The following is a 25,094-nucleotide window of genomic DNA, read 5'->3' as shown; positions in this document are numbered from 1 at the left end:
CTAGTTGACTGATAACAAATTAGGGTTTAACTCCTCAGAAATAAGCAGTAGCTGAAGCAAAGCCACCTCAAATTTGCAAAAGGAATTCTAAACCAATCCTGCCATCCTCAGATCCGTGCTTCAGGGAGACAAACAAACAAACCACCTATCCAAGTTCTTCATGCTGATTTCCATCACAATTGACTTGTCCATGACTCTCCAGAAAGCAAGCAGTATCACTCCAAGAGGCCACTCCATTTTTCCTTCCACACATCTTCGCCTCTTTGCTTTCACATCTGCTCTTTCCAGAAGAACACAAAGAGCCTTTGCAAAATGTCACATCTTCTCTGTCAAATGGCAGCAATAGACAGTCACTTCAGCAAATTGCAAAGGCAGACTGATTCTTCTTCACTGAATGATGGACCTCCTACTTCTACAGCAGATAATCATGGTGCTCTTATTGCATACTTTTGTGTGGAGCTCAGATTTGGGGGTTCACAGCTGTTCTGCCCCTTGTGTGACTCCAACATGCAAGATCACAGGATACTGAGAGGTTACAACTTCCACAATACTTTTTCCTGACTTACAGCCCCAGATAATTCTGCTACATGTTAACAATTAACCCATCTATACCACAGGAAGAGAGAAAGAAACAGAAAGGGCATCAACCAGTCTTGCAACAAAAATGGACTTTGTTGTTATTAAGAACGTGTACCTATATTATAAAGAAACCATAAGCTGTACATAAATAGAGTCTCAAAATTACTATATATTTTTGAGGCAGAACTGTAGCATTAAAAGTCATTCAGCCTTCTAAAATGTTTTCAAGTAGTTTTACTTGAAAATTTGATTAGACTTCAATTCAGTTTCAAATATGTAAAAAGGATTTTTGAAAGGAAAAAAAGGCACATGAGTAGATGAGCAGGTCAAATGTATCACATTGTATGATCTTCCTTGAACAATTATTTGAGTTAATTAAAAAAAATAGCTGCTCCAAGAATAATGTATGGGTAGTAAACTTCAGATGGTCAAAACTCAACATCATTAGAAAACCAACATACTGGCAAAACCTTAATAAGAAACACAAGTCAGACAGTATACAGCCTGATCAACTTATGCATCTGACAACAAATTAGAGAAAAAGAACAAAGTTATGTGTTTGTTTGCTGAATACAGAATGGAAGCCTTCACTGACAGATGTCTTTAGAAAAAAATGCAAGAACACCACACATGCACATACAAGCAAACCAGAAAAAAAAGAAGTCTCAGTGTAGAGAATTTCATCGGGTTCCTTGGCATGACTGACAGCTGAGCTGTTCAATTCAGAAGTAGAAGAAAACACATCTGCCTCAACATTCTCATCAACAAAAGAGCAACAGAGCCTTAGAAGAAGTTCAAAGTGCAGTGGCTTCCTTTGCTGCTGTAAAGATTATGGTATGGTGTATTATCAAGCTACTTGCAAAGTAAAGCTAGTTTTAAATCCAACTTAATATTTGTACTTAAAAATCAAATAAAATGCAACATTTGCAGTCTTTTATGGATTACCTAGTAAACCCACAACTGGAAAAATTACTACCATTTGCCTTTTTTTTTTTTTCCCCTCCATGTGAGCTTATTAGCATCATTCATCTAACACAGATCTACTGCACAAGGTCATGTTTTTGTGTGATACTTCCAACAACTTGACAACTACTGCTATTCTCTTGGGATTCTTCTTTATCTCAAACAATAGAAATGCGAATCTCCTAATGCAGACAGTTCACTTAAATCCCAAATTGGTCTCTTTGAAATAAATGTTATAATTACATAAATATGGAAAAAACAGTGGTAAAAGCAAATGTCCCTGTACTAATGGGAGCTGCAGCAAAACACACAAGGATCGTGACTGTATAATTTTTAAAGATTCTCAGAAAATAAGTGAAATAAAATAATTTTTTAAAAGGAGCATCTGGACTTGCACAACTTGCAGAAAAAAATATCTGTTGATAATAGGTAAATAACAGATGGCTGCACTAGGTAGGGTTAACATAAATGAAAACAATTTCGTATTATTACCTCCCTGCTTACCCTCAGTACCTTCATGATATGTTTATCTATTAGCAAATATTCCAACCTGCTCAGGATGAAAACTTTAAGTGCATAAAGCACAACGGAGATTGGATCTTCAACACAAGTACCTACGGCATGGATCAGAGGCAAGAAGCAGCACTTAGAGCTGCTTGCGCACAGTTTTACTGCATCAGTAATTCACCTTGATCTAAAGCTTGTGTAAGAAACCAGAACAGAATACAAAATTTCCAAGTAGAAGCCAGGGATTAATCTTAGCTCTTGCTTGAGATTATTTTTAAAGGACTTAAAATTTGTAAATACCTCCAAGAACATGTACTCATGTTTCTGGGAAGCAATAAAATAAGAATCAATTAATCAATAAAAAATATTTGCAAAATTTGAAGTGACAGAAGTAGGAGACCTCATCAAAAAGAGTGAATATTTAGTAGCAAATTTGTACTGATTCTTCTTTTATAAACACAATTCAATTTTTTTACAGATTTGTCCTTAGGATTCCTATTCCCTAATGTTGTATCCCTAATATATAGCAATATAATTGTATCAATAGAGCTTTTTTACACACATAAATATATATACACACACACATACAACAAAATATGTAACTAGATTTTATATACCGCTATATAGAGATAATATAAACAGTTACATTACGTACCTTTTAAAGAATTGCCTACTATGTTAAGGACAGCAGTTACTGATTATGCGATGTCTAAATTCATACACCTATATAGTCTGTTTATAAAAAGTGTGCAAGTTCAGTTTTTGGAGAACCAATGTATTTTGTTTGACTCGGTATGTCGACTTCTTGTCTAGGCAGGAAAAAAATGGAGACCAATGCTGTAATCCTTTCAGAATAAAATGTTTAAATACAAACATGATTGCCATTGTAGACTGTTTAATTTAGAGAGATTGTATTTCAGTTCTGGTTTTGAGAGGTTTGCTGATTTGACTATAGAGAGTACTTCAATGCTTATCTTAATTGTTTAGATAAGATTTGTTTGAATTTGGTAGGTGAAAAAAACATGGGTGTGGGATATAGGAAGGTTGAGAAAAGAATGGCATTTTACCAGATTATGTTTATTTTAAACTGTAGTCCGTAGAGGAGCAAACAGTCTCAATGAACCTGACAGGGGCCGGTCTTCGGTGACTGAATTGGAAGCACAAGATTGACTGGTAGGATTCAAGATTTTCAACAAACTGGAAAGTATTACCACAATAACTCCCAAAATGCTACTCAAGGCTTAGCATAGTACACAAATGCAAATAAGACACATTTAAATACTTTTTAAAAAATGAGCTCTATGATTACAGTAGGGGTTTGTTATTCTCTAGGCAAACTTCCTGCCCCATAAATGTATTTTTAAGAGTGTTTCAAGAACAAGATTTTAATATAAAATTAATCATTGGCATATGGATATATTTTACATGTAAGAAATTCTTTTACAGAAAATAAAATCACTGCTATAAAAACAACAATGCTATTAGCTTTTACTTCAATATCAGCTTGTATTAAATTTTTCCACTTTCTGGTTAAGGGAGTATAGCAAGCCACAGCCATTCCATTTAGAAGTTCTCAAAATGAAACTTGTCATACCTATCAAGCATATCACTTTTGGTACGGAGACCACTAGAACAGGATATCTGAAGTATATACTTTTAGGATGTTTACATGACTATGTATTTACAGTGCATGTTATAAACACAAACGGCACAAATACATCAGCTGGAAGGCACATATGCAATAGATCTGCCATTGTGTATTGATCTGTCTGCAGACAAATATGATTTATAGCTTCATATTCATGAGTCAAGTGAAATAAAACTGCAGTTTTCTGTGTGTTAGTGTTTGACTTTTCTTTTAGATTCACACAGGCTCTAACACTTTTCAATCTCTATTTTAATGACATTGTGTCCGGGAGTTCCACACGCTAATTGTGGCACCAGTGATGGTGTAACTGTGACCGCCAAAGGATGTATACAAATCAAGCTTTGCAGAACAACGTAGCATCTCTTACTGAGTGCAGCTGGAAGAAGTTAGCAAGACCTTGGAATACAAAGAAGCCTTCAGGCTTCAAACTAATGGAGACTTTTAATTACTTGTGGATTTTTTCAGAATTCAAATTTGCTGTCTTTTGGTTTAATTCCAGCTTATCTATTTTCATTAGAGCAGCTCAAAGTAAACAAAGCCACGGCTAACTCTGAGAAGTCCAGTCCATAAGCAATGAGATAAGCATTTTGATGCTTTAGGGAGCTCATTCTCGATGACAAAGACAAACAAAATGCAGGAGAAAGAGGAATAGCTTTATTTGGAATCATCTCGTAGTTCACTGACAAAGATGGAACCTAGGTTTAAAGTAGTACAAAGTCAAGAATAAATTTAGGTTAAAATTATTCCAACTATTGGAAGAATCATTTCTCGCTTATTCTAACATCACAATCACTAGGACGACACAAACTTTTTCCTATGGGATCTCTGAACTATTTCCCTTACTCTGTGACCCTGAGCAGCTTTGGACAGTCTCAAATCTTTCCGTGTTCCTTATAAACATTTCACTCTCTAGTCATTTCTCTAATTCACCGTTGAAACTCTTGATTTTTTTGCTATTGTATTTGTTTGAGATTGACCACAATTCACCCCTCATAATAATGGCAAAGATATATCAGTTTTATAGTTACATAGCACTCTGCATATGTATTTGATAAAGTTAGCACAGCAGATACCAAACATACTTTTTTTTTTCCCAAAAAAAATTATATTCTCCACATTAAGCAGCTGGCTTAGGATCTTAGCTTTTGCACTCTGAAGTTACCCACGCTTAATATATATTAAGGGAGCTCCAGGTGTGTCCAGTTGGCAATTTAGAATACTTACATTGAATTACTTAAGCATCAACACTAAATGAGTTAACCACTGCCTAACTCATAGGTCTGAAAATTTAATGGCTCATGAAACACTACCAGAAAGGAGAATATCTTAGGCTTCCATAGGAATCTGTTCTCAGCTTACTGCAACTAAATATATCTTCACCAATACCAAAAAGAGATTAAAAACAGTTATTAATCCTTAGTGAAGTCCATATGGCAATGCTAATGGGAGAGCTGCTCTTTTCTGAGCAGACTCAAACTCACTCAAAAAACTGCTGTGATTACACTCTTAGTGATCCTGATCAATGACTAACATAAGACTCCTTGTCTCTCAAGGAGTGACTAGAAGTCAAAACAATCATTGGTTTAGAGCTATAGCTGGTGGAATATCAAAGAGACCAACAAAAGGAAACAGCAGAGTAACCTCAAGAACTTGTCTTTCTGTTGAATTGCTTGATCTATTTAGCTTATACAGGAGAAAGTTAAGAAGCAACCTGATTACAGTTCTTATGCATACCTGCATGAGAAGATACTCAAAAGTAGATGGCTCCCTAATTTTGCAGACCAAAAGCAGGGAAGCATGAAGGATGTCTGTAAATTAATCCGACAAATTCACTATAGAAATACTATTTTAAGTGCTAAAAGTGAGGGAAATTAACCTTTTGAACAATGTTTCATGGGATACATTGACTTCTCCATCACATAAAGTATTTGTATGAAATCCTAGACTCACTGAAACTATCAGTGACTTCAAAGAAAGCAAAAGGTTGAAGGGTCAGAATTTCAGTTGGAACTCAAGATCATTTATACTGCTAAAATGTTCTTATTTATACAGACTAATAGCTTGAGGGAGAAATTAGCAGGCAATATTACATGACTTGCCTTATTTAACAGCCAGACTAAATGCTAAGAATGCTCTTTCTAAAAATCGAGAGTTGAGCTGTGTTTACCCTTTGATAGGTCCCTCTGAAGTTCTCTACCATCAATGAACCTAAATCATGTTACACAGACTGCACGGAATGTTGCTACCTTTTGGTGATTTACAACAGAAAGTACTGCAAGGTCTTTTAACTAAGACGACATGCACTGATCATCCAGAAACAAGCTTTCCTTCTTTATGTTTCAACCTAGGCAGTTGTGTATTACAACATCAATATCTGTAGTAGCAGAGCTAGTTAGAAAAAACTACATGCGAACTTACAGGGATTCAAAAAATCAGACAAAGCAAGTCCTAATTAACCTATAATTGCTATATAGTCAACTGTTGCAGTCACAAGTCAAAATACAGTATTTTTTTTTGCTCAGGAATTACAAACATAAAACATTTGAGAGGTTTCTTTTCAAAAGCAAATTTTCCTTTCCTTCTGTCAGATGGTAGCATCTCACTCAAATAAAATTAAATACTGTCAATTTATTCTATAAATCAAACTAAAATTTTATTTTCAGCATAGCAGAGAGCAGTTTAGATGCCACCTGGTGTTCTACATGTCTGCCTAGTCTGGTGTCTGGATAAACACTAGGGATTTCATTGTACTAACCCGCATTAAGCCTTTCACCAAATATTCTGAAATTACAGCATTAAAGAGCTACAGATGCTAAGAAAATGATGTAATGATCTTGTGATATTTAGCCCATGTTCTAAGTATTGGGGGATTATGAAAATAACGCAAAAAGATTTTTGGCTGGGTAGATTACAGATGACACAGCTTTACTAATTCAAATCACAATACCGTGATAACCGAGGGCAGAAGGATGTGTGTTTACGGTTTAAGTCCCATCTTTTTTCACGCTTCAAAGTGTTTCTCAAAAGCTGGTATTAATAACTCAAGGAAATAAGGGCTGGGATTGCAACAAAACCAATTGCCTGGATATGTGGCAAACCAAAATACATAAATTCTAAGAAAAAAAAAAATCAAATGTTATTTGAAATCACCTATGTGTGTTTCTTTCAGTATCATGACTGGATTTGGCCTGCTGACCACTTTAAAATTACAAGAGACACTCCATGTTGCTTCAGTTCAATGCCATTGAGTTATATTTTGTGTCCAGGTAGCTAGAGTAATTGGAGCTTCACTAAAAACACATTACACTGAAATAGAATGCAACATATATTGCTTGGGGAGGTTTCCTGTGGAACCGCAAAACAACAGAAATAACCTTGATCTTTTATTGTCTTGGGATCACGACAGAAGAGGAGAAAGAAGAAGGAAAAAGTAGGAGAAACTCAGGTACCTCATAAAGCAACAGTTACAGGAACGCCAACACAGTGGCTCCAGCATGGGCAACAGTGGGATCTCAGACTAAGCGTTCCACAGTAGAAAATCATAATTTCCCTTGCACTGCTTCTTACCCGACCTACCACAGATGACGGATGGATGCAGCAAGCAAATCAATCTCCCCTTTTTGCACCATCCTTTCCCTTCCTTACGCTCAGAGCTATTTGGAAGAGGACGTTCACTAGGCGAGAAGCGTGCTGACGGGCAGCGTCTCCAAGCCGCTTCGCGGGGCGAAGCCGCAAGGTCGAGGACCTTGCCCGCGGCAGCAGCGCCGTGAGGCGGCGGGCTCGGCGCTGCCCGGCGGCTCCCGGGAAGGGGCGCGGAGCTCCCCCCGCCGGCGGCTGCGCGGGCCGCTGTTGCCACCTGCTGCCGGCAGCGGGGACCAGGGGCTGCGGGGCCGGGGGAGGCTCGGCCGGGGGGAGCCGGGCCCGCGGCCGCCAACAGCAAGGGGCAATGGGCAGGCGGGTCTTACGGGAGAGGGGAGCGACCCCGCACCTGGCAGGGATGGAGAGGAAGGTCCAGGCTGTGTGTGTGATGTGTTTCCATATACAAGGTGTTTCAAAAAGGTGGATCCAATTTGAAATCACTACTGCTCTGAAGTTGGCTCCATCTTTTTGAAATACTCTGTAGTTTCCAGGCATCTAACATTTGCAATGGGCAAATGGGTATTTACTGGTGGATTTAGGGCTGCTCCAAATGTAGCAGAAGCAAGATTATCAGTGTGACACTAATAACATAAGGTTGTACATGATGCCCTAATTGATTACTGCAGAAGAGTGGCAATGACTACCGAAGGAAGTGTGAGTCAGTTCATATAAAGCAATCAACTGTAACAGATCTATCACATTCCCTACTGAGGGAGTTGATGTCTAAACAGAAAAAACACAGTTAGTACCCTATTACAGATCATTCAACTAGCATGTTAATAATGACTTCTAAATGGTAGAAGCTTTAAGATATTATGCAACACAGAAAACATAGTAGCAGAAGGTTTACTTTGTTAAGCTTATTTTTGAGACAGCATGCAGAAGTCTTAATCTTAGGATATGATAATTATTATTCAAAGCAACTAGGCTGAAATACCAGAAGAGCAGAAGCAACACATGATTTACTTCTCAATAGTGCACAAAAGAGTTGGAGACACCGTAACAGTATTAAATGAAATTTCTTTATAGGACAGAAGAAAAGATTTTTCAAAACAACACCATAAAATTGGACTTTACAAGGAGGAATTACATTAAAGTGAGAAAGCAGTTAAAAGGACAAAAAAAGCTTGCAGGTGAGAAGGAAGCTTACAGACACTTCTTTTTGTTCTCTGAACTCCTAATATAATTAACTGAAAAATTCAAAAGTACCCTTTTTTTCCCCTCGTCTTTTCAGATCCCCAGTATTCCTACTCCTCAAAACCACATACATGATTAAACATAAGAGCACAGGAGACACCTGCAAATAAAAGATACTCTTCAAAAAGTGGAAATTGGCCAAAGAAAATAGAAAAGCAAAAAGCCTCGTAAGTTCAACAGAGACTGAACAAAACCAAAAAGGTCTAAACCCAACTTGCCAAATGCATAAAGCTAGAAATAAAACTGCTTTCAAACAGCAGATACATGAAGCCTGGCAGGAAACAGTTGGGCATGCAGATAATCTGGCTGTAAAATGAGCACAAATGAAAGAGAATCAGAAGAGGGTAAACAAAGTATTTGTGTTAGGATTCACAACCACAGAAAAGGTCAAAGAAGTTCTCGGACAAGCTCTATACTTTCAGTGATATGTTCAGGCACTGTCTCAAACTGAATAAGTTTCTGAACATACAAGTGCAAATTGTAAGAGGATTCCCTGATGAAGCTGGAAACTACAAACCAGTCAGTCTGACTTCTGTGCCTGGAAAATGCCTATGTATTATACAGAACAGCTTTTTTTAATGAACATACAGATAAACTGATGCAACGAGAAAGAGGGGTAGCACGCTACTTCGTAGTAGACACTCATGAGCAGCAAATTAAATACTACTGAGTTAACAGAGTCAACAAAGGCACACGTATGAGTGATCGGACTGATGCTGGATTTTCCAAAGGCTCCTCACAATCCTTACCTAAGGCTTCAGAAAAAAATTATGCTGTCATGGGATAAGAAGAAAAGTCTACTCTGCTTAAAATCTAAAACTGCTCAAAAAACTAGGAAATCTATTACAAAAAATGAAGGATCAGTTTTCAAAGTACCGGGTTGTAGCAGGGGAGCCTGACTAGAATCATTTCAGGTTCCTGTGCTATTTAATGAACGTGAAGTGGTAATGTTGGCAGATAATAAAAGCTAACCACTTTAAAGCTGACCACAAACATGTACAAATGAATATCTTAAGTATGCTGTGTTAATATATGCAAAGTAGATGGGGAAAAAAGAACCCAAACTGCAAAAACACTGTGATGGATACAAAATTAACAACTACTGCCCCAAAAAAGTCACATAGATTTTTTTCATTTGAAAACATAAGCTCAATAATTAGCAACAGTTAAAGGGCAAACAGAATGTCAGTAACAATACAGAAAAAAACATGGAGCCTTAAACAGAAGATGATGCAAGACCATGGCATAGGCATATGGCACACATAAGTCTTGAAAACAGTATACAGAGATAATCACCTCATTTGCAAAGAGAAGAAAGAGAACTATGGATCATAGACTGGTGACAAGGAAAAAAAAACCAAACCAATGTGTATGAAAGTCATTCCAAACAAACTTTCCAGCTTGGAGAAAGATGACTACTGCAAAAAGATAACATAGAGATCTATGAAAATTACATAATGAGTGGTCAGTGCCACTCTTTTTTCTTTTTAATCAGTTATTCACACAGATCAGATACTAAGCTCGACAGACCTCCATTTGATCAAATATAGCATATTGTCCTAATTGCTTCTTTAAAAGAGTAGTGATAAGAAAAATACAGTAAAAATAGGTACATTGAATGAAAAAAAGGAAAAAAGAAAAAAAAGAAAAAAGTATTCACCTCAAGTTTTACTAAATCCTCCTTTTAACTACCTTCTATTTAAATTAGATTTTAAAGGGAATGTACATGTAAGTTGCTTTAATTTTTTTGATACAATTTTTTTGTTTGTACAAATATATTCAAATGTAAGAAACACACAAATTTCTGTGTCAAGCATCCTTTTATTCTAAACTGTTTGACTTAATGAAAAAATGTGCGGTGGTTATTGGAAGGTCTTAATTAATAAGCCTTAATTTTCATAATGCTAAAATCTCTGTGTAGTTCAGCAATGTACAAAAGTATGACCACTGGAAAATATTTCCACTATAGAAAGCATAGAAAGCAGACCAGGTGTTCTTTTTCTCCTTCTTTATCTCTCCCCAATTTTTGCATGGTACTAATGCTAACAGCATATATTTTGTTGCTTTCATTTGCTTGCTTAGAATTTTGTAATCATCCCTCTTATGAATGACTACATGGCACACATATAACAGTACTTTTTTTTTTTTCTTTTGGAAGAACAGAACTTTCCTGAAACTTTTCTCTCAAAGTTTCAAAGTAAATCAGACTTCCAAGAAAAAAAATTAAACTGTTTCAACTGAAACAACAGACAAACAATGCAGTTACAGTTTCTTACAAAACTTCTCTATTAAATTACATTCATATGTTCTTAGCAACAACAAAAATCTTTAATTATCCAAACTACCCAATGTGGCAGTAATTAGTCTCTGTTGATTCAAATATTGTGAAAAAACTCAATATGATTTTCCTTAACTTCTTTAAAATTTATTTTGCATTATCGAAAATCGATGTAATTCCATTCATTTATGTTTCATTGTAAATTCCAAAAGAATGTATCCCATAAAACATTCAGTTCCTTTCTTGGTGATATGAACATTTCTGTCCTTCATTATCTTGACGTGTTGCACGCATACTTAAAGAAAATGATAACTAAGGTTGTATTTTTTTTCCTTAACAACTGCTGCTATTGTTTTATTGGCCTCTGGTCACTGTGTACTAAGCTTCAGAAAACCTGAAAGGATAGGAAGAGGACTTGAGGCATGCTTTCAATACTCAGGGCTGGCTTTCAGGGCCATCACCGACAGCTCAGGGGTTTGTGCCACATCCATTAGAAACCCAACCTGTCTCCAAGGACCTTCATTGTCCTTCCTCACAGGCTGCCTCTGGCAGGAGTGGCCAGACAAGGGCTCCAGAATCACTTTGGGCCGCTCAGTGCAGAACACTACAAACATCCTAGCAGCATCAAAGCAATAGGAACATTTGCAGAAATACATATATGTGGTACTCAAATTCAGCTCTCGTCTGTCTTTTATAAAAGTCCTTTTGTGTATATTCCATTGTTTTACTTCACAGTAATTTCACAATAGGAGCTTGTAAAGTAATTATAAGCAAATAAAATGTGTAAGCTTGCAATCTAACAGCAGGCATAAGGTAATGAACATGGTAGCATAAAGCTAAGAAGAAAAAAAGGAAGAAGACTGAAGTTTTGAGGAAGTCCTAGTTCACAGGACAGAAAAATGATGAACCAACCAATCTTTCCTTGGTGATGTCTCAGAAGAGTCTAAACACATGTCGGACAGGCTATCAGAGGAGAAACTTAAGCCACAATCTTCTAAGTTTTAGATGTCTGAATGCACCATATTTAATTAAGAAAAAAATGCACCATATCTGATCAAGAAAAAATAGTTACAGAATTTTAGTTCTCAATTAATAAGCCAGAACTAACAGGTAGAGTTTCAAACTTCGTAATTAACCTCCACTGACTGCAACTACTTTATGAATCATTCTTTTAATAAAGAATAAACTTGCCACCTGGAAGAAAAAAAATCTTATTACATGCAAGATTTTTTTCATGACTTAAATGGACAGAAACAACAATTTTGGGCAACTGGTTCACCTTCCAGTATAACAATGTCCCAAGAACTTGATCCAATAATGCATTGTTTTAGTTTTATTCTTGTAACTTGTTTAAACCATAAAATGTCTTTTGGGAAGATACTGAAATGTTTGTCCAGAATGGGTATTATGAGTTTCAAATGACCAAGATCATGCACATCAGTTGTTATTAGGATAAATAATGCTCTGTTCATCTCTGGACATTCCATAGGGTAAACTAATCATGAGTCTTATTTTCCAGATTTTCAGTCATTCTTTCCTGATTGCTTTCTACTTAGAGCATCTCTTGGGCCTATGATCACTGAGACTACATGATATTTCAATGCTTGAAGAATTCCTGCACAGAACATTTAAATAATGCAGTGTAAGAGACACTTTATCCTCCTCCTCCAGTGAAATAACTCAGTTAAACTTTGACTAAGTCTCTCCTAGCTCATCATTTCTAAGTGCCAGTTTAAGCAGTCAAATAAAACAAACAAACAAAACAAAACCACCAATATTTTCTCATGTTCCTTTGTCATAAATAACCAAATACTAAAGAATAAACATTTGTTTTGCCCACTAACATTTAAAGTACATTCACTTCCTTCACATCTGTCTTGAATTCAGGGCAGAAGATATTTGTTGTTCAAAGTTGTACTTCTGTTAGCAGAGCAAGCTCTACCACAAATACAACCTCCAGTAAAATAATCTCAAATACAGATTAAAAGGTTGGGCTTTACCAGCTGTTAGGTGAATCTGTTTGCCCCTTCCATAACTACTTTTCCTATTACATTCTTTTATACAACCTCCTTTCTCATTATCCCTTACGAAGACTAAGCTGAGGGCTGTAATAAAAACAGCATTGGCCTTTTTTTTTTTTTTTAATCTCTCTCCAATTATTAGAGTAGGACTGGTAGCTCCATCAAATTCTGTAGCTTACTCATGTCTCAGAGGTGGAGTAGGGGAGAAATTACTTTTAAGTGAGGATATGAGAAAGGTGGTCTAAAATTCAGAGGCAGAGATCTTCCAGCTACTTCCAACAGAGCCAGGGCAACCACATGGTGCTATGCAAAACCTTATAGAAACCTAGTTACAGTATTGCAGCCATGCCAGAGGTAACACAGTGCCTGAAATGATAAGCCCTGTTAACAGAAACTTACTGAATTGAAAACAATTACAGACACTTTCAAAAGACAGAGAATTACGTACGTCATTTTTGCCAGACTTCTACTTTCAACATTTAGAAGGTAACTCCAGACTAAGATGATTTTGCTGAATAAAAGATTAATTTCCATTTTGAAAATAAATACTGCATATAAATCTGACTGCGTAGTAAGTGAAATATTTATCTATGTGAAATATAAAATTTGCTTTCTGGCTGACATCTACAGTTTAATTTTTTCCTTCTATCTTTCCACACAGAGAGAATTTTTTGCTATTCTTAACTGTACTTATTAACAGCCATAAAAAGATTAAACACAGAAGAGGATACATTGTATCCTTTTAAGCAAGGGGGATTGAGGGGGCACTGACACCCGTTTATCTGCAACATAGTTGCAGTTTCAAACAGCTGTTACATTTCATGTGATGACAGACAACTTTATTAACAGGAGATAATCTTCTTTGAGAGATACGGTCCCTAAATGCAGGCACAGGCTTAACATGCAATCAGATGTTAACGTGTAGGGTGTTCATCATGGATTACTATATGCAGTTAACTGGATTCAGATCTCTAAGCACAGGTTGCATCTCTGAAACGTCAAGAAAAAAACCCAAAAGACTAATGTTAAAACCATTGCCTTTTTCTCTGGTAAGAAAATCTGAACTATAAAGGAAAATATGTAAGAAGTGCTTGTTTGGCATTTCTCAAGCTTTAGCTGTATCATGCAACCAAATACAGATATATTTCCAGTGGGAACATAATACTGGATAAAGGATATTTGCGGTATAGCAAAAATTTTAAAAAAGCAAGCAATATGCCTGGATAAAGTGTTTAGCATAGTTGATAGACGATTATAAAAAATAAGCATTGGTAAAACCTTGTGTGAAACCAGAGAAACCATGAGAAGAGGACTCACTTTTTTGTATTCATAACATGAAGAAATCACACTGTGACCAAAGAGACCAACTTTTCTTACAGTTCTAGCCTAGACTGTGTAAAATAGCTGGGGGTTCTGTTAGCAATTAGAATCTAGTAAAAAAACCCCATAACAACAACAAAAATCAACCTTCCCTACTTTAAAGCACTACTAGAAAGACATAGTAGAGTTCAGTACAAATGTGGTCTGATTACTACAACTAGTCCTTCCACACTGTAAAAATATTTCAAAAGCAGTCAGGGTTTGGGAGTTTGTCTTACCCAACCTATTTCAAAGTCAGGAGCAGACAAATGCAATTCTACAAGCAGACACTCAAAAAGGATATCATCATCATGAAAGAAAGCTATTTAGCATATATTACAATATTCTGAGATCTTCCATTAAATGCCATCCAACCATGCATGCATGCAAAGTAGTTAAGTGTTTAAGATCAGTTACCAAAATATCATAAATTGTTCAAATTTTCAAGTTTCCAAAACAATCTTTCATCAACAATTGTTTCTTGCAGACAGTATTTCACCATTGGTTTGTATCTTATAAAGCAAATGCAAATACACCAAAACCATCCGGAACCAACCAACCAAAAATTTACAAGACATTAAATACAACATGTTTCAAGTTATTTTAAGCTCTTCAGATAAACACAATACTAAAGCTTGAAATCCTCAGTCTGTTAGGTGAGTTAATACGCAGCACAATTGTTTTCCCTTCTGTTCCTGTAGCACTCTGAAATTTGCCTAAAATGCTAGAAAAAGAAAACACAATAGCATGCAAACCAAGAAATGGACTGAATACTACACTGCACTGAAAGTTTCTCTTTCTTTCTTGGTGCTTTTCTATGGACAGTAAAAAAAATAAAATAAACTCACAATTCTTCTTCAACTTGCATCCCACAGATATGCTTTGTATGTAATATAGGGAATATTTACAAGAAAGCCTACAGGGAAAGTTGCCTACTACAACAAATTGTCAGAGTGAGGGGGAAAAAAACCCGTTTCATTTGATTGCCTTTCAAATTTATGAAAAAACATTGCTTGTGTTATACTGAGATACGGTTAAATGTACATGTCACTGTACATTAAATATTGCAAAAACCTCCACAACCTCACTAAAACTGTGGGCCAGGGGACAAAGAACTTCGATGACATTTTTTGCTGTAGTTATTGTCATACATCTTAAATATTAATGTATAAAGATGCAAATATATCAACTGCCTATTTTGCTAATGCAGAGACATTTTATATTTTCGTTTTTGATAGTACCTTCTTGTTAGTATATTCAAATTGCAACAGATAAACCAGGAAGCTATAAAATTCAAATATACATAACCCCCTTACTTTTTAATAAGCAAATAAAAATAGTGCATACATAAAGGTGAAGCTAAATACTTAGGCTTGTGATTTTATAATTTCTCCACGGGCTCTATAGCTAGATCACTGAGAGAACTCTGCATGGAGTGACTGATACCATAAATACTTCTTGGTGAGATGTCTCCTCTATTTTCCTCATATTTGCCTTGCCTTCATGCAGATTTATTTCCTGCCCCTCATCACTTTTCTTCTACGCCTATTTTATATCCTTAACAACAACACAAAAACCAAACAAAAACAAACAAAAAACCCAACAACAACAACAAAAAAAAACAGAAAAAAAAAAAATCACACCAGGATCTTCCAACTATTTCCACAAATTCCCCCCACAGACAAAAGTTCTCTCATGTTTGTTCAATCACTTCTGCACAGCAAGGGAATAAGAACACTACTAAATTCCCCTTTGCAAAGACTTTTGGTTTTAGAAAACAGCTATTGAAAGAGGAATATACAAAATCTGCACACAGCTCTTAGATGATCATGTGTGCTTAATTTTGTAATAGGATAAAGGTTAAGCATAATATTGTTTGACCCCTTCAACTGCTGACATTCATGCCATGTTATTGTTAGTGTTGCATGTTAAGCAAGCAAATTTTCAATGAACTTGTGTTGGCTTTACCACAGACACAGATGTTAGGCGGACTCCTTTGTTCATAAGGTTCTCATTATTAACTGAAACCAAGTTGAATATTTGACTGAAGGAAAGGACCATATCATTGTTTTCAGATTTTGCTCTATGACTTAACTGAACTACATCTTCCAGCTTTGGAAATACCAAGTACTTCTTGGCGCCAGTACTGGCGCCTTGCTCTATGACTACCATCTTAAGCGCTTCAGCTTGAGGAAGTCTAGTAACCATCAAAACAGTTTAATAAAAACCTAAAACTGTGATTAAGAGTTACTCACTAGCTGACAGAGTACTCTGAAATTTGTTCTATTTATGAATAATTTCACAAAATAGGCAAATCGGAGCAAACTGAATGCGTGGCTGTAAATACGTAGCCTAGAAAATTCACAAGATGTTTTTGTGATTTATGAAGTCTGTGTTATACTTGAAACCACATTTATTTAATAGGTAGGCTGGTACTTCACAGGATAATTCAGTCTGCTTCACATCTATGGAAAGCCTTTGGGAAACATAAGGGATGCTCCAAACATAAATGCAATTCCACTTTTCACCTTTTTGCACTACTGTCTCTTAGAATAAATGTGAAAATTACTACACTTCCCAAAAGATCTCCCTTTATAAAAAACACTGTTGAAGATGAAAGAACTCCACAGTTTGTGCTAACCCAAATACAGGAACTATTTTATTTAGCAAATCAATTAAACGTTATAATTTTTTTTTTTTTTTTTTTTGATATGCCCTGGGGCTATCTGAAGTAAAGCAAGCAACACATCAGACTTTCTTCCTCAGAAAGACTAAAATCAAAGTGTCTATACTTTATACCACTTAGATAACTGATGCCAAAAAACATAGAAGGCAATTCTGAAAAACAAACAAACAAAACACTTCTATTTTCCATATGGACAAGGTAATATGTTACTAGGAAAAGGGAAATAAATGATAGAATAATGTATCTTCAGGAAAAAATAGTGTTAAAAATTGTGTTATTAATTTGTTTTAAATATCAGAGTATAGAAATAATTAGCATTTCCACATTATTAGTTATGTGATCTAAGCTAGAATCAACAATACTTAATTCACTTACCATGCTGAATGTCCCTCATGTCTAAATGAAGGCTAGACATTAGTATTCCAACAGCTTGAGATCTTTTGTTACTTAACAACTTGACAACCTGCCAAAAGAAACCCAACTATTAATATTAACCTGTGGCAAAATGTAGAAGATATTTCACATTAGTAACAACAAATTCAAGAAACAGTATCTTGTAGTCTATATACACGTCTAAAAAATGAATAATTTTTTATTAAATTTGCTTCTGCTACATAAATCCATCACAAGTGTAAGTAACTATGTCACCTAGCTGAACCTTAATCCTAAGAGTCACTGTAAAAGTTCCCCTAGACTTCCTCCTTCATTAGGATGCAGTCTTTCAACTTCACACTGTTACAAAGTGTATGAAACAGGCTGTCATATAAAAAAAATTCCAACTGTGTCTATCTTGGAATTGCTTTGGTTTCCAAAACCACACAATGATTTCCATCTTTGATGTAAGCTAGAACTGTGAGAATTTGTATTTTATTTGAATGTTTGACGTAGTAGGCGCCAATATGAATTTTATTTAAAAAGCAAAATAACCACGTACATATTGGGATTTTCTTTGATCACTTTTAGGGAATATAAAAGGTTTCAAAGCTTTTTTGTTTTTAAAATAAACAAAAAAAATAAAAATCAGGCCATCGAAATGTCTTGCTTTAGGGAGTTAAAACTAGCCACTAAAATACGCTTCCATACATATTTGCTTTGCAAGCATAACAGCAAGAAGTAATTCACAGGCAGTCTTCTACAGGGCTCTGGGCTGTTCGAATTCAACTTACTGTAAATTTTATATTATTGGTATGAGAAGCAAGTAATGCCAGGAAAGGACCCCTATTTGTAAAACAATATGATTCTAGATGATGTACTTTTCAGTGCAGGGCTAAAACCATCACGTAGATGAAAGAGGTTAATATTTAATCTACACCGGTTGCTAAGTTTTATATGTACTAAACACACTGAAGAAAACCTTTGTGAATCATTTGAAGGAAAGAAGAAAAGGCAGATAATTAGAACTGTAATTCAGCTCTTTTTATGTTGCAGTCAGGAAGCATATACATATTTTTTCAAGTTACACAGTTCCTATCCTAGCACCAAGGTGCTGTATCATCTACGCTCCCTCTGGCAAAATTATTTAGAAATTAATTAGTTAAAATGAGATTAGAAAACATAGAATTAATTTAGCCAGAGTAAAAGGTGTCATGATCTAATTCACGTCTTAAAAATCCCATAAAAGCACCCACAAGATGTTTGCCCTGTGGCCAACTTTGATTCACTTAAGTTTTCAGACAGAGGTTTGTATGTTGATGTTTGAGCAGTAGCTGAAGAAGTAAAAGCCTGAAGCAGAACTCTGGCACTGGGACTGCTTAGGAGAGGAAATGAGAAACTCATGGTGCTTGCACTACAGGTTTTCTGAGGATATGGTTAGCTGGCCAATTGTTTTATTAATTCATTTTTTCCCCCTTAAACCTTCATAACCATTGATTATGAAGGTATTTCATCCTCCTTTCCTCATAGATTCCTAACTAGTTACAGTGAAGTGAAAAACAAAGCATTCTGCTCACGAACTGGAAATTTTAACATTAGAAACCAACCTAAATTCAGGGCATAGCTACTGATGTCATCTGTCAGAAATCAGCAAGTAGTTCCTATGTAATTGTCTAATTCATCTAATATATTATTAGGAATTTAAAACTAAAGTCAAATGGACTGAAATAGGATATGATAGTCAGATTTTATGAATTCAAAGAGAAAACAAATAAAACTCAAAACATAGTTACAATATCCTGTACTCTCTTTTTAATAGGCTATAATCACTCAAAATTTTTTAAAAATGGAACATAAATCTAAATTCAGCCTGCAACTGAGATAGAGCTGGGACAAGTAATAATTTTCTTGTTCTAAAAAAAGTTATTATCTATTTACTTCTTTGCAGCTATAAAAGGTTTATGGAATAAAATAGATCTTGGGTAGCAAGGTATGGATCAAGTCTTTCTAGCTACGTTACAACGTACACCTTTAATAACAACCAAACAAGTATCTTGCATTTTGTCAGAAAAAGAGGTGGGTACGAAATTTCAAAACCAACAGAAACTCTTTAACTGGTGCTGCTACCAAACCATATTTCCAGAAAAGGCATGGCAACACAAACAAACAGTGTGGTATTACTACATCACAAAAGTTCAAAAATTTTCTCCTTAATGCTGTCCACTCCAACAACACTGACAAGACTGAATTCGATACGGAAGACGTTGGGGAAACTATTGATTCCGGCCCCCACCATTATTACTTTTGCTCAAGTCTGAACCATCTTACACTAATAAAATAACTTAAGCTTGCTGCTGTCATCAGCATATAGAGGGAGTCCTTTGCTGTTGTTACTTTGAACAGGAAATCTATCCCAAAGCTGATAAAAAAAGTGAATGAAAAATGAATGCAAATCCATTCCAAAAGTCCTAGAAGGAAAGAATAATAGCTACACAAAGTGGAAAGAGGTCATCTGAAGCAAGCATGTACATTTCTTGTCACTCATATTCTGCAAAAATGAAGTAGAAATGGAACTGATACAGGCTACCATGTTGGCCAGGAATAAAACAAAACAGAAGAAGAAAACAGAGTAAAATAGCTTTGTTCAGTGGTCTTCCCCAAAACAATGTTACAACTGCACGCAGATGTGAACACACCTGGGATCAAGGAAGGGTCCACAACTTGGCCTTTCCAAAGGAAGCAGAACTACACTGTTCTCTCCTGGAGGCCCAAAGAGGAAGCATGAGCTGTGGTCTGTTCTTGGGGCTCTTCTGCTTCTAACAGTGCCAGCATCCACATACCACTATATCTGCTTCAAATTGTGAAATCACTGTTTCTACTACCCATCAGCAATCTAAAGCTCAGAAGGATACTGAGATCAGATCTACAAATGCAGGAATGCAACCAACACTAGAGAAAAAAGAACCAAATAAATCAACTATGATGTTATGATGCAGACTAGAACGTGATATCTTAGGCGACACGATTCCCATCAACGCTGTGGGACCAGATTTAGTAGCCTAGTAAATCCCTTCAGGTTCTGTGCTCTATAAGGACTATGGCCTAAAAGTTAGGAGGAAAAAGAAGCTGGTTTTTTTGAAAGTGAGCTGATGGACAGGAGAATATTTATTTTCCAAGTGCCACATCATTTTGTCAGTGATCAGAGGGAGAAAGAAAAAAAAAAAAAAAGGCACATTGTCTCCTTGAAGAATAGGTTGTCTTTGCTGCCAAAATCCCGAACCACAATGACATCAAAAGAGCACTGAAGAGCATGACTGTCAGGTGAATGAGTGCAGAACAACAACAGATAAAGTGTTTTTATGTAGCAGCTACCAGTTTTGTCTGGCTTTATTTAAACTGTAGGTTTTATGTCAACTTCTACGCTAATCTCTATTATGCATTTTGTTCCCAGTTCAGTTAGTTGCATGAATACTATAGTTTCCTCCAATAGAATGGCTGTAACAATACAACACTAATTCAGAAAATATGAAGATTAACATAAACGCCTAAAGCAATTCCCACATTTAAAAATAAAACAATAAAATAAGTCAGCTGCATAGTCTGGGCCTACAGGCTACAGACAAGTGACGCCATTTAAAGGCGGAACAACAAAAGTTTGATAAATCCAATCTCTACAAGATCTAAAGCCTCAGACACAATACACAGCCCCTTTTTAGTTTGGATTCTGGAACTCTGCTTTAAACAATTTAAAAATAAATAAATAAAAAGGAAGCTAGAAATATTATCTGCAGCTTGAAGTCTAGGACAAACTTTCTAATTGTTGAGTGGTCCTCATTGTTAAGCAGTAAACAGACTACATGCCAAATTTGTTCCTGATTGTTTAACACAAGCAAAAACAGTCAAAGAGATATTTAGTGAAAGGTAATGGAAGACACACGTCTGATGAGAACCCCAAAGCAAAAATAAGAAGATTCCCTTTCCACAGAATAATACTTAGCTAATGCATGGAATTTTGCAACGGTTCTGTCTCTCTTGTTCTGATCTTGACCACCAGAATTAAGCAAAATTATCCCAAGGCTCTCACTGGTTAAGGAAAACTACTGCACGTTACAAATCATGACATGCAGGAAAACACTGTGCAAAGGCCTATAGCTTGTAACTGATGTAGAGAGCATGCAGAAACCTCCAAGTTTCAAACAAGATGTCAAGAGACAGGATGAGAACAGTAATGCAGTCGTCATCTCACTAGGCATTGTGACGACACATCTTTTCTGTGGATTCAATTGTATTCCAAATGTAAAATTGGCAATCGCAGAATTGGGCCTGTCCTATCTTTCACACGTATATCCTTGTCTCCTTACAGATATAACAGCATAATATTATGGTCTTATGAGTAAAGGTGTTGTGGTGGCTTTTGGGTTTGTTTTTTTTTTTTAAGGTACATCCAGAAATTACTTCTGACTAGTAATGGTACGGCGAGACTAGAAACAGGGACTAATTCAAGTAGTGGGGTCATTTTGGTGCAATGGGAGACCAAATTTTTTACTTAATACTTACAAAAATAAAACAAAACCCCCAAACCCAACACCCAGTTCTGGCTGTTTAGCAGCATATCCATGCTGATGGCACAATGATTTAACTGAACTCAGTTTTTACCACAGAAAATCAAAGTGTAATTTTGAGCAGCTTTCTGTCTCCTACTCTAATCAAACCTGGAATCCCCTCTGCAAACTAACTAGTTACTTTCCCCACTGAAGATTCTCATAATATTTAAGGAAATACCCAAAGTTTCAAAACTGTCTTTGTCCAATAGTTTTAGATGGAAGTTGTTAACATGTTATGGAAATTAGTGCAGCCAAGCAGCTGTGTCTGCCAGTTTGTAGATGCTGTAACTTTATGCTTGAGGGTAAAGATTAAATATAATATTTACTTTTAATTCATTTTATCTATTAGCCTACTGTGCTTTCATACATAAAGCTTTTAACAATATGGATGAGAAGCAGTTCATGCCCTTTTATGCTGTTTTATCACTAAAATGGTCTTGTTTGTACTTAATATCATAAAACTATTACTGTAGAAGCAGTCTTTTACTAAGAGATTGCTACCGCAGCTCATATTCAGCACTTATAACATTAGATGAAAAAAATACTTAGATTTCTTAGATTCAGATATACAGTAGTAAGTTAGATAAACATTGTGTTCCTTAACAGGAGGCTGAACAATGCGAAAATGTCCCTTAATAAAAAATAAAAGTAACATTCTAATTTTAAGGAGTGAAGCAGGGGATGGAGACAAATAGCAAAGGTTAAATGCTTTAGTTTAAAACTAGGTCACAAGGATTTTAGTTTTCCATACCTAATGCTCCTCTTTAGAGTTTAGCTCATTGTTAGATACCACTATTATAGTTATTTCTCCATCAGCTAAAGAGCCAGGGTACTTGAAGGGGTTAGTAATGCAAATGCACATTCAGATGCTACAATATAAAGTATTAAAAAATGCTAAAATCTCCTTAGAACCTTGGTATAAAAACCAGAATTTTCATGCATGGTCTGCAATGCACTCAGCAGGTGACCAGCTCAACCAATACGAATAATCTTGTCAATGCGTATTCAAATTAGGCGTGCAATTACACACATTTTTTTCCCAAATATATTTGAGAGCAACAGTCTTTTTATAAAAAGTCAGGAAGACAGACATGGAAGGAGGGAACAGCTTAGGAAAGGGTAAAACATGCAAAAAAGCGCCCCAAACAAAACACAACACCACCACCACACCAAGTAAACAAAGCTCACAAAGAAAGGTGAGAAACACACTATGATATCTAGTAGGAGATAACAACAAGAAACAAACAAAAAAACCTCACGCTATAGAAGCTTTAGTGTTCCCACTTTTAAACAGGGACACATGGTTACAATCAAAAGAATGACATTATTCACTGTACCTACTCCAAATGAATCCAACAACTTTTTTTTTCTTGCTCTTTGTACTGAAGCCAGCACTAAGTAAGAAAATATAGCCATAAAGAAAAATCTGCAAAATCAATACTTCTTTACAAATAAAAAAATAGCTTATGCTCAAAACCTTGATTTTAATATGGACAGTAAAATTCTGTTTAACTTGTCAGTTAGAATCTGACAGTAATTTGCACTTAAGTTAGGCGGTGATTTTTTTTTTTTTTTTTTTTAGTAAATCATCATGACCACCGTTTCTATGTGAAACACATTCAATCCATATGCACATCTATTAGTGATTTGAGTTTTCGTGATCAGATTTTGTAATAAAAGTACTGCACTAAAAAGTGTAGCTTCTTGCCTCCTTAGCAAAAATCAATGTGGATTTGATTTGGGATGGCAGAAAAAATGCATATTGCTATATCCATATTTTCTTCCTTTCTGCTTCTCTTGATATCATCCAGTGCTACAATATCCACTGCACTGAGAGATGGAGAAGAAAATATTTGCGAGGTGCAGAACTACTGGCTATGGAAATGTGAGATGCCAGCCTCCCTGGAAAGACGGCTGTGACTAAGGTGTCTCTACTTGACAGTGACAGGTACAGCAAGAACTGTACACAGCCCTGGGTGGCAGCTACCTTTCTGCTGGGATTCAAAATCTGGGTTATGCTTTTTGGCCATGCAGTTTTCAGTCTCACAGAACAGCTGCAGTTCGCTCACTCCAACATAAAGCCTGTTTTTCTCTTTACTTGAACAAAATTTCTGAGAGACCTTCCCCTGCAGAGGTTTCTCCAGAGCACAGAGAAACACAATGAGGGCACTGTCTGACACTCATCTCCTCTGGTTAGGAAACACATGTAACCTTTCTCGCCCATACAGAATCCATAAGCTTCAGCATCTAAACCAGGCTGTTACATTAGCGGAGCCTGCCAGTGCTAGTGAGGATACACAAACAAAATAGAGAAATGCACAGAGCTCTTAGGTCACGAGATGAGTTTGCAAGATTTTCAGGTACCAAGCTCATGTGTTTGTTTTTAAACTTGCAAATATATGATTCGAAGGGAAGAAAGTGAGAAGAAAACCAGAATGAGAAATGCATGTGTTTAATACCTGGGAAGGCTGAACAGGTAGAAATACTTGAAATATAGATGCAGTTAGGTAAAACTATGTTTGCAAGAAAGAATTTTGTAGATACAGTTATAATACAAATAATATAATAACAAAACATGCAATAAGCCACAGAAAGAAGAGAACGAGCAGTAAAAACAAAGAACACATTAATACAGCATCTCAAATAAGTGAGATATTATTTAATTTCTTAATTAACTTCATGACATAATTAATTATTTGCTTGTATAAATAAAAACAATGAATCAGTCAAGTCCTGTAAAATTCCTGTTTGTGGGGGCAGCAGAACCCCAACTGTATCTCCAGAGAGTACATAAAATCGCAGCAAATGGTTGTGCCATTGACACACATAATAGATCAACAAGTGTGGACACAGGAAGTTCCTTAAGACAGTGCCTCCGCTGTTTGCAGAGGGTCTAAACCTTCCTCTTCAGAAATTTTTTCCCCCTTATGTCATTTGTTGTTAATGAATAAACATGAATAAACTTTTATCTGTTAACTCAATATGGCATTTACCTTATTTACCAATTTATACTTATTTTATGTGGCATTTTATTTTTAGGCATATTCTATTACCGTAGCTTCTTTATCTTCAACTTAAAAATTCAAAAATGCTGAAATCATTAACTAAACATTTTTATTGATACATCTTGTTTGCATCTAAGGCTTTTGAAACAGAATGAAACTTTAGTAACCTATTATTTATTTTCTGGGATGGAAGGGGGAGATTAAATTCTTAATGTCAATAGATTAATAGTGGACTT

General features: G+C 35.9%; 1 protein-coding gene across 1 annotated transcript in view; it reads right to left on the bottom strand.

Annotated features, from left to right (window-relative positions):
* Positions 1–25,094, bottom strand: part of FMN2 (formin 2) — a 155,906-nt gene that overhangs the window by 69,999 nt on the left and 60,813 nt on the right. Inside the window, 1 exon segment of the mRNA XM_065632449.1 lies at positions 17,253–17,340. Within this exon segment, the coding sequence (XP_065488521.1) occupies positions 17,253–17,340 (88 nt within the window).

Source organism: Caloenas nicobarica, chromosome 3 (genome assembly GCF_036013445.1).
Source record: "Caloenas nicobarica isolate bCalNic1 chromosome 3, bCalNic1.hap1, whole genome shotgun sequence".
NCBI classification, from domain to species: domain Eukaryota; kingdom Metazoa; phylum Chordata; class Aves; order Columbiformes; family Columbidae; genus Caloenas; species Caloenas nicobarica.
The sequence above is the reverse complement of the archived record's forward strand: the minus strand, read 5'-3'. Positions and strand labels throughout refer to the sequence as shown.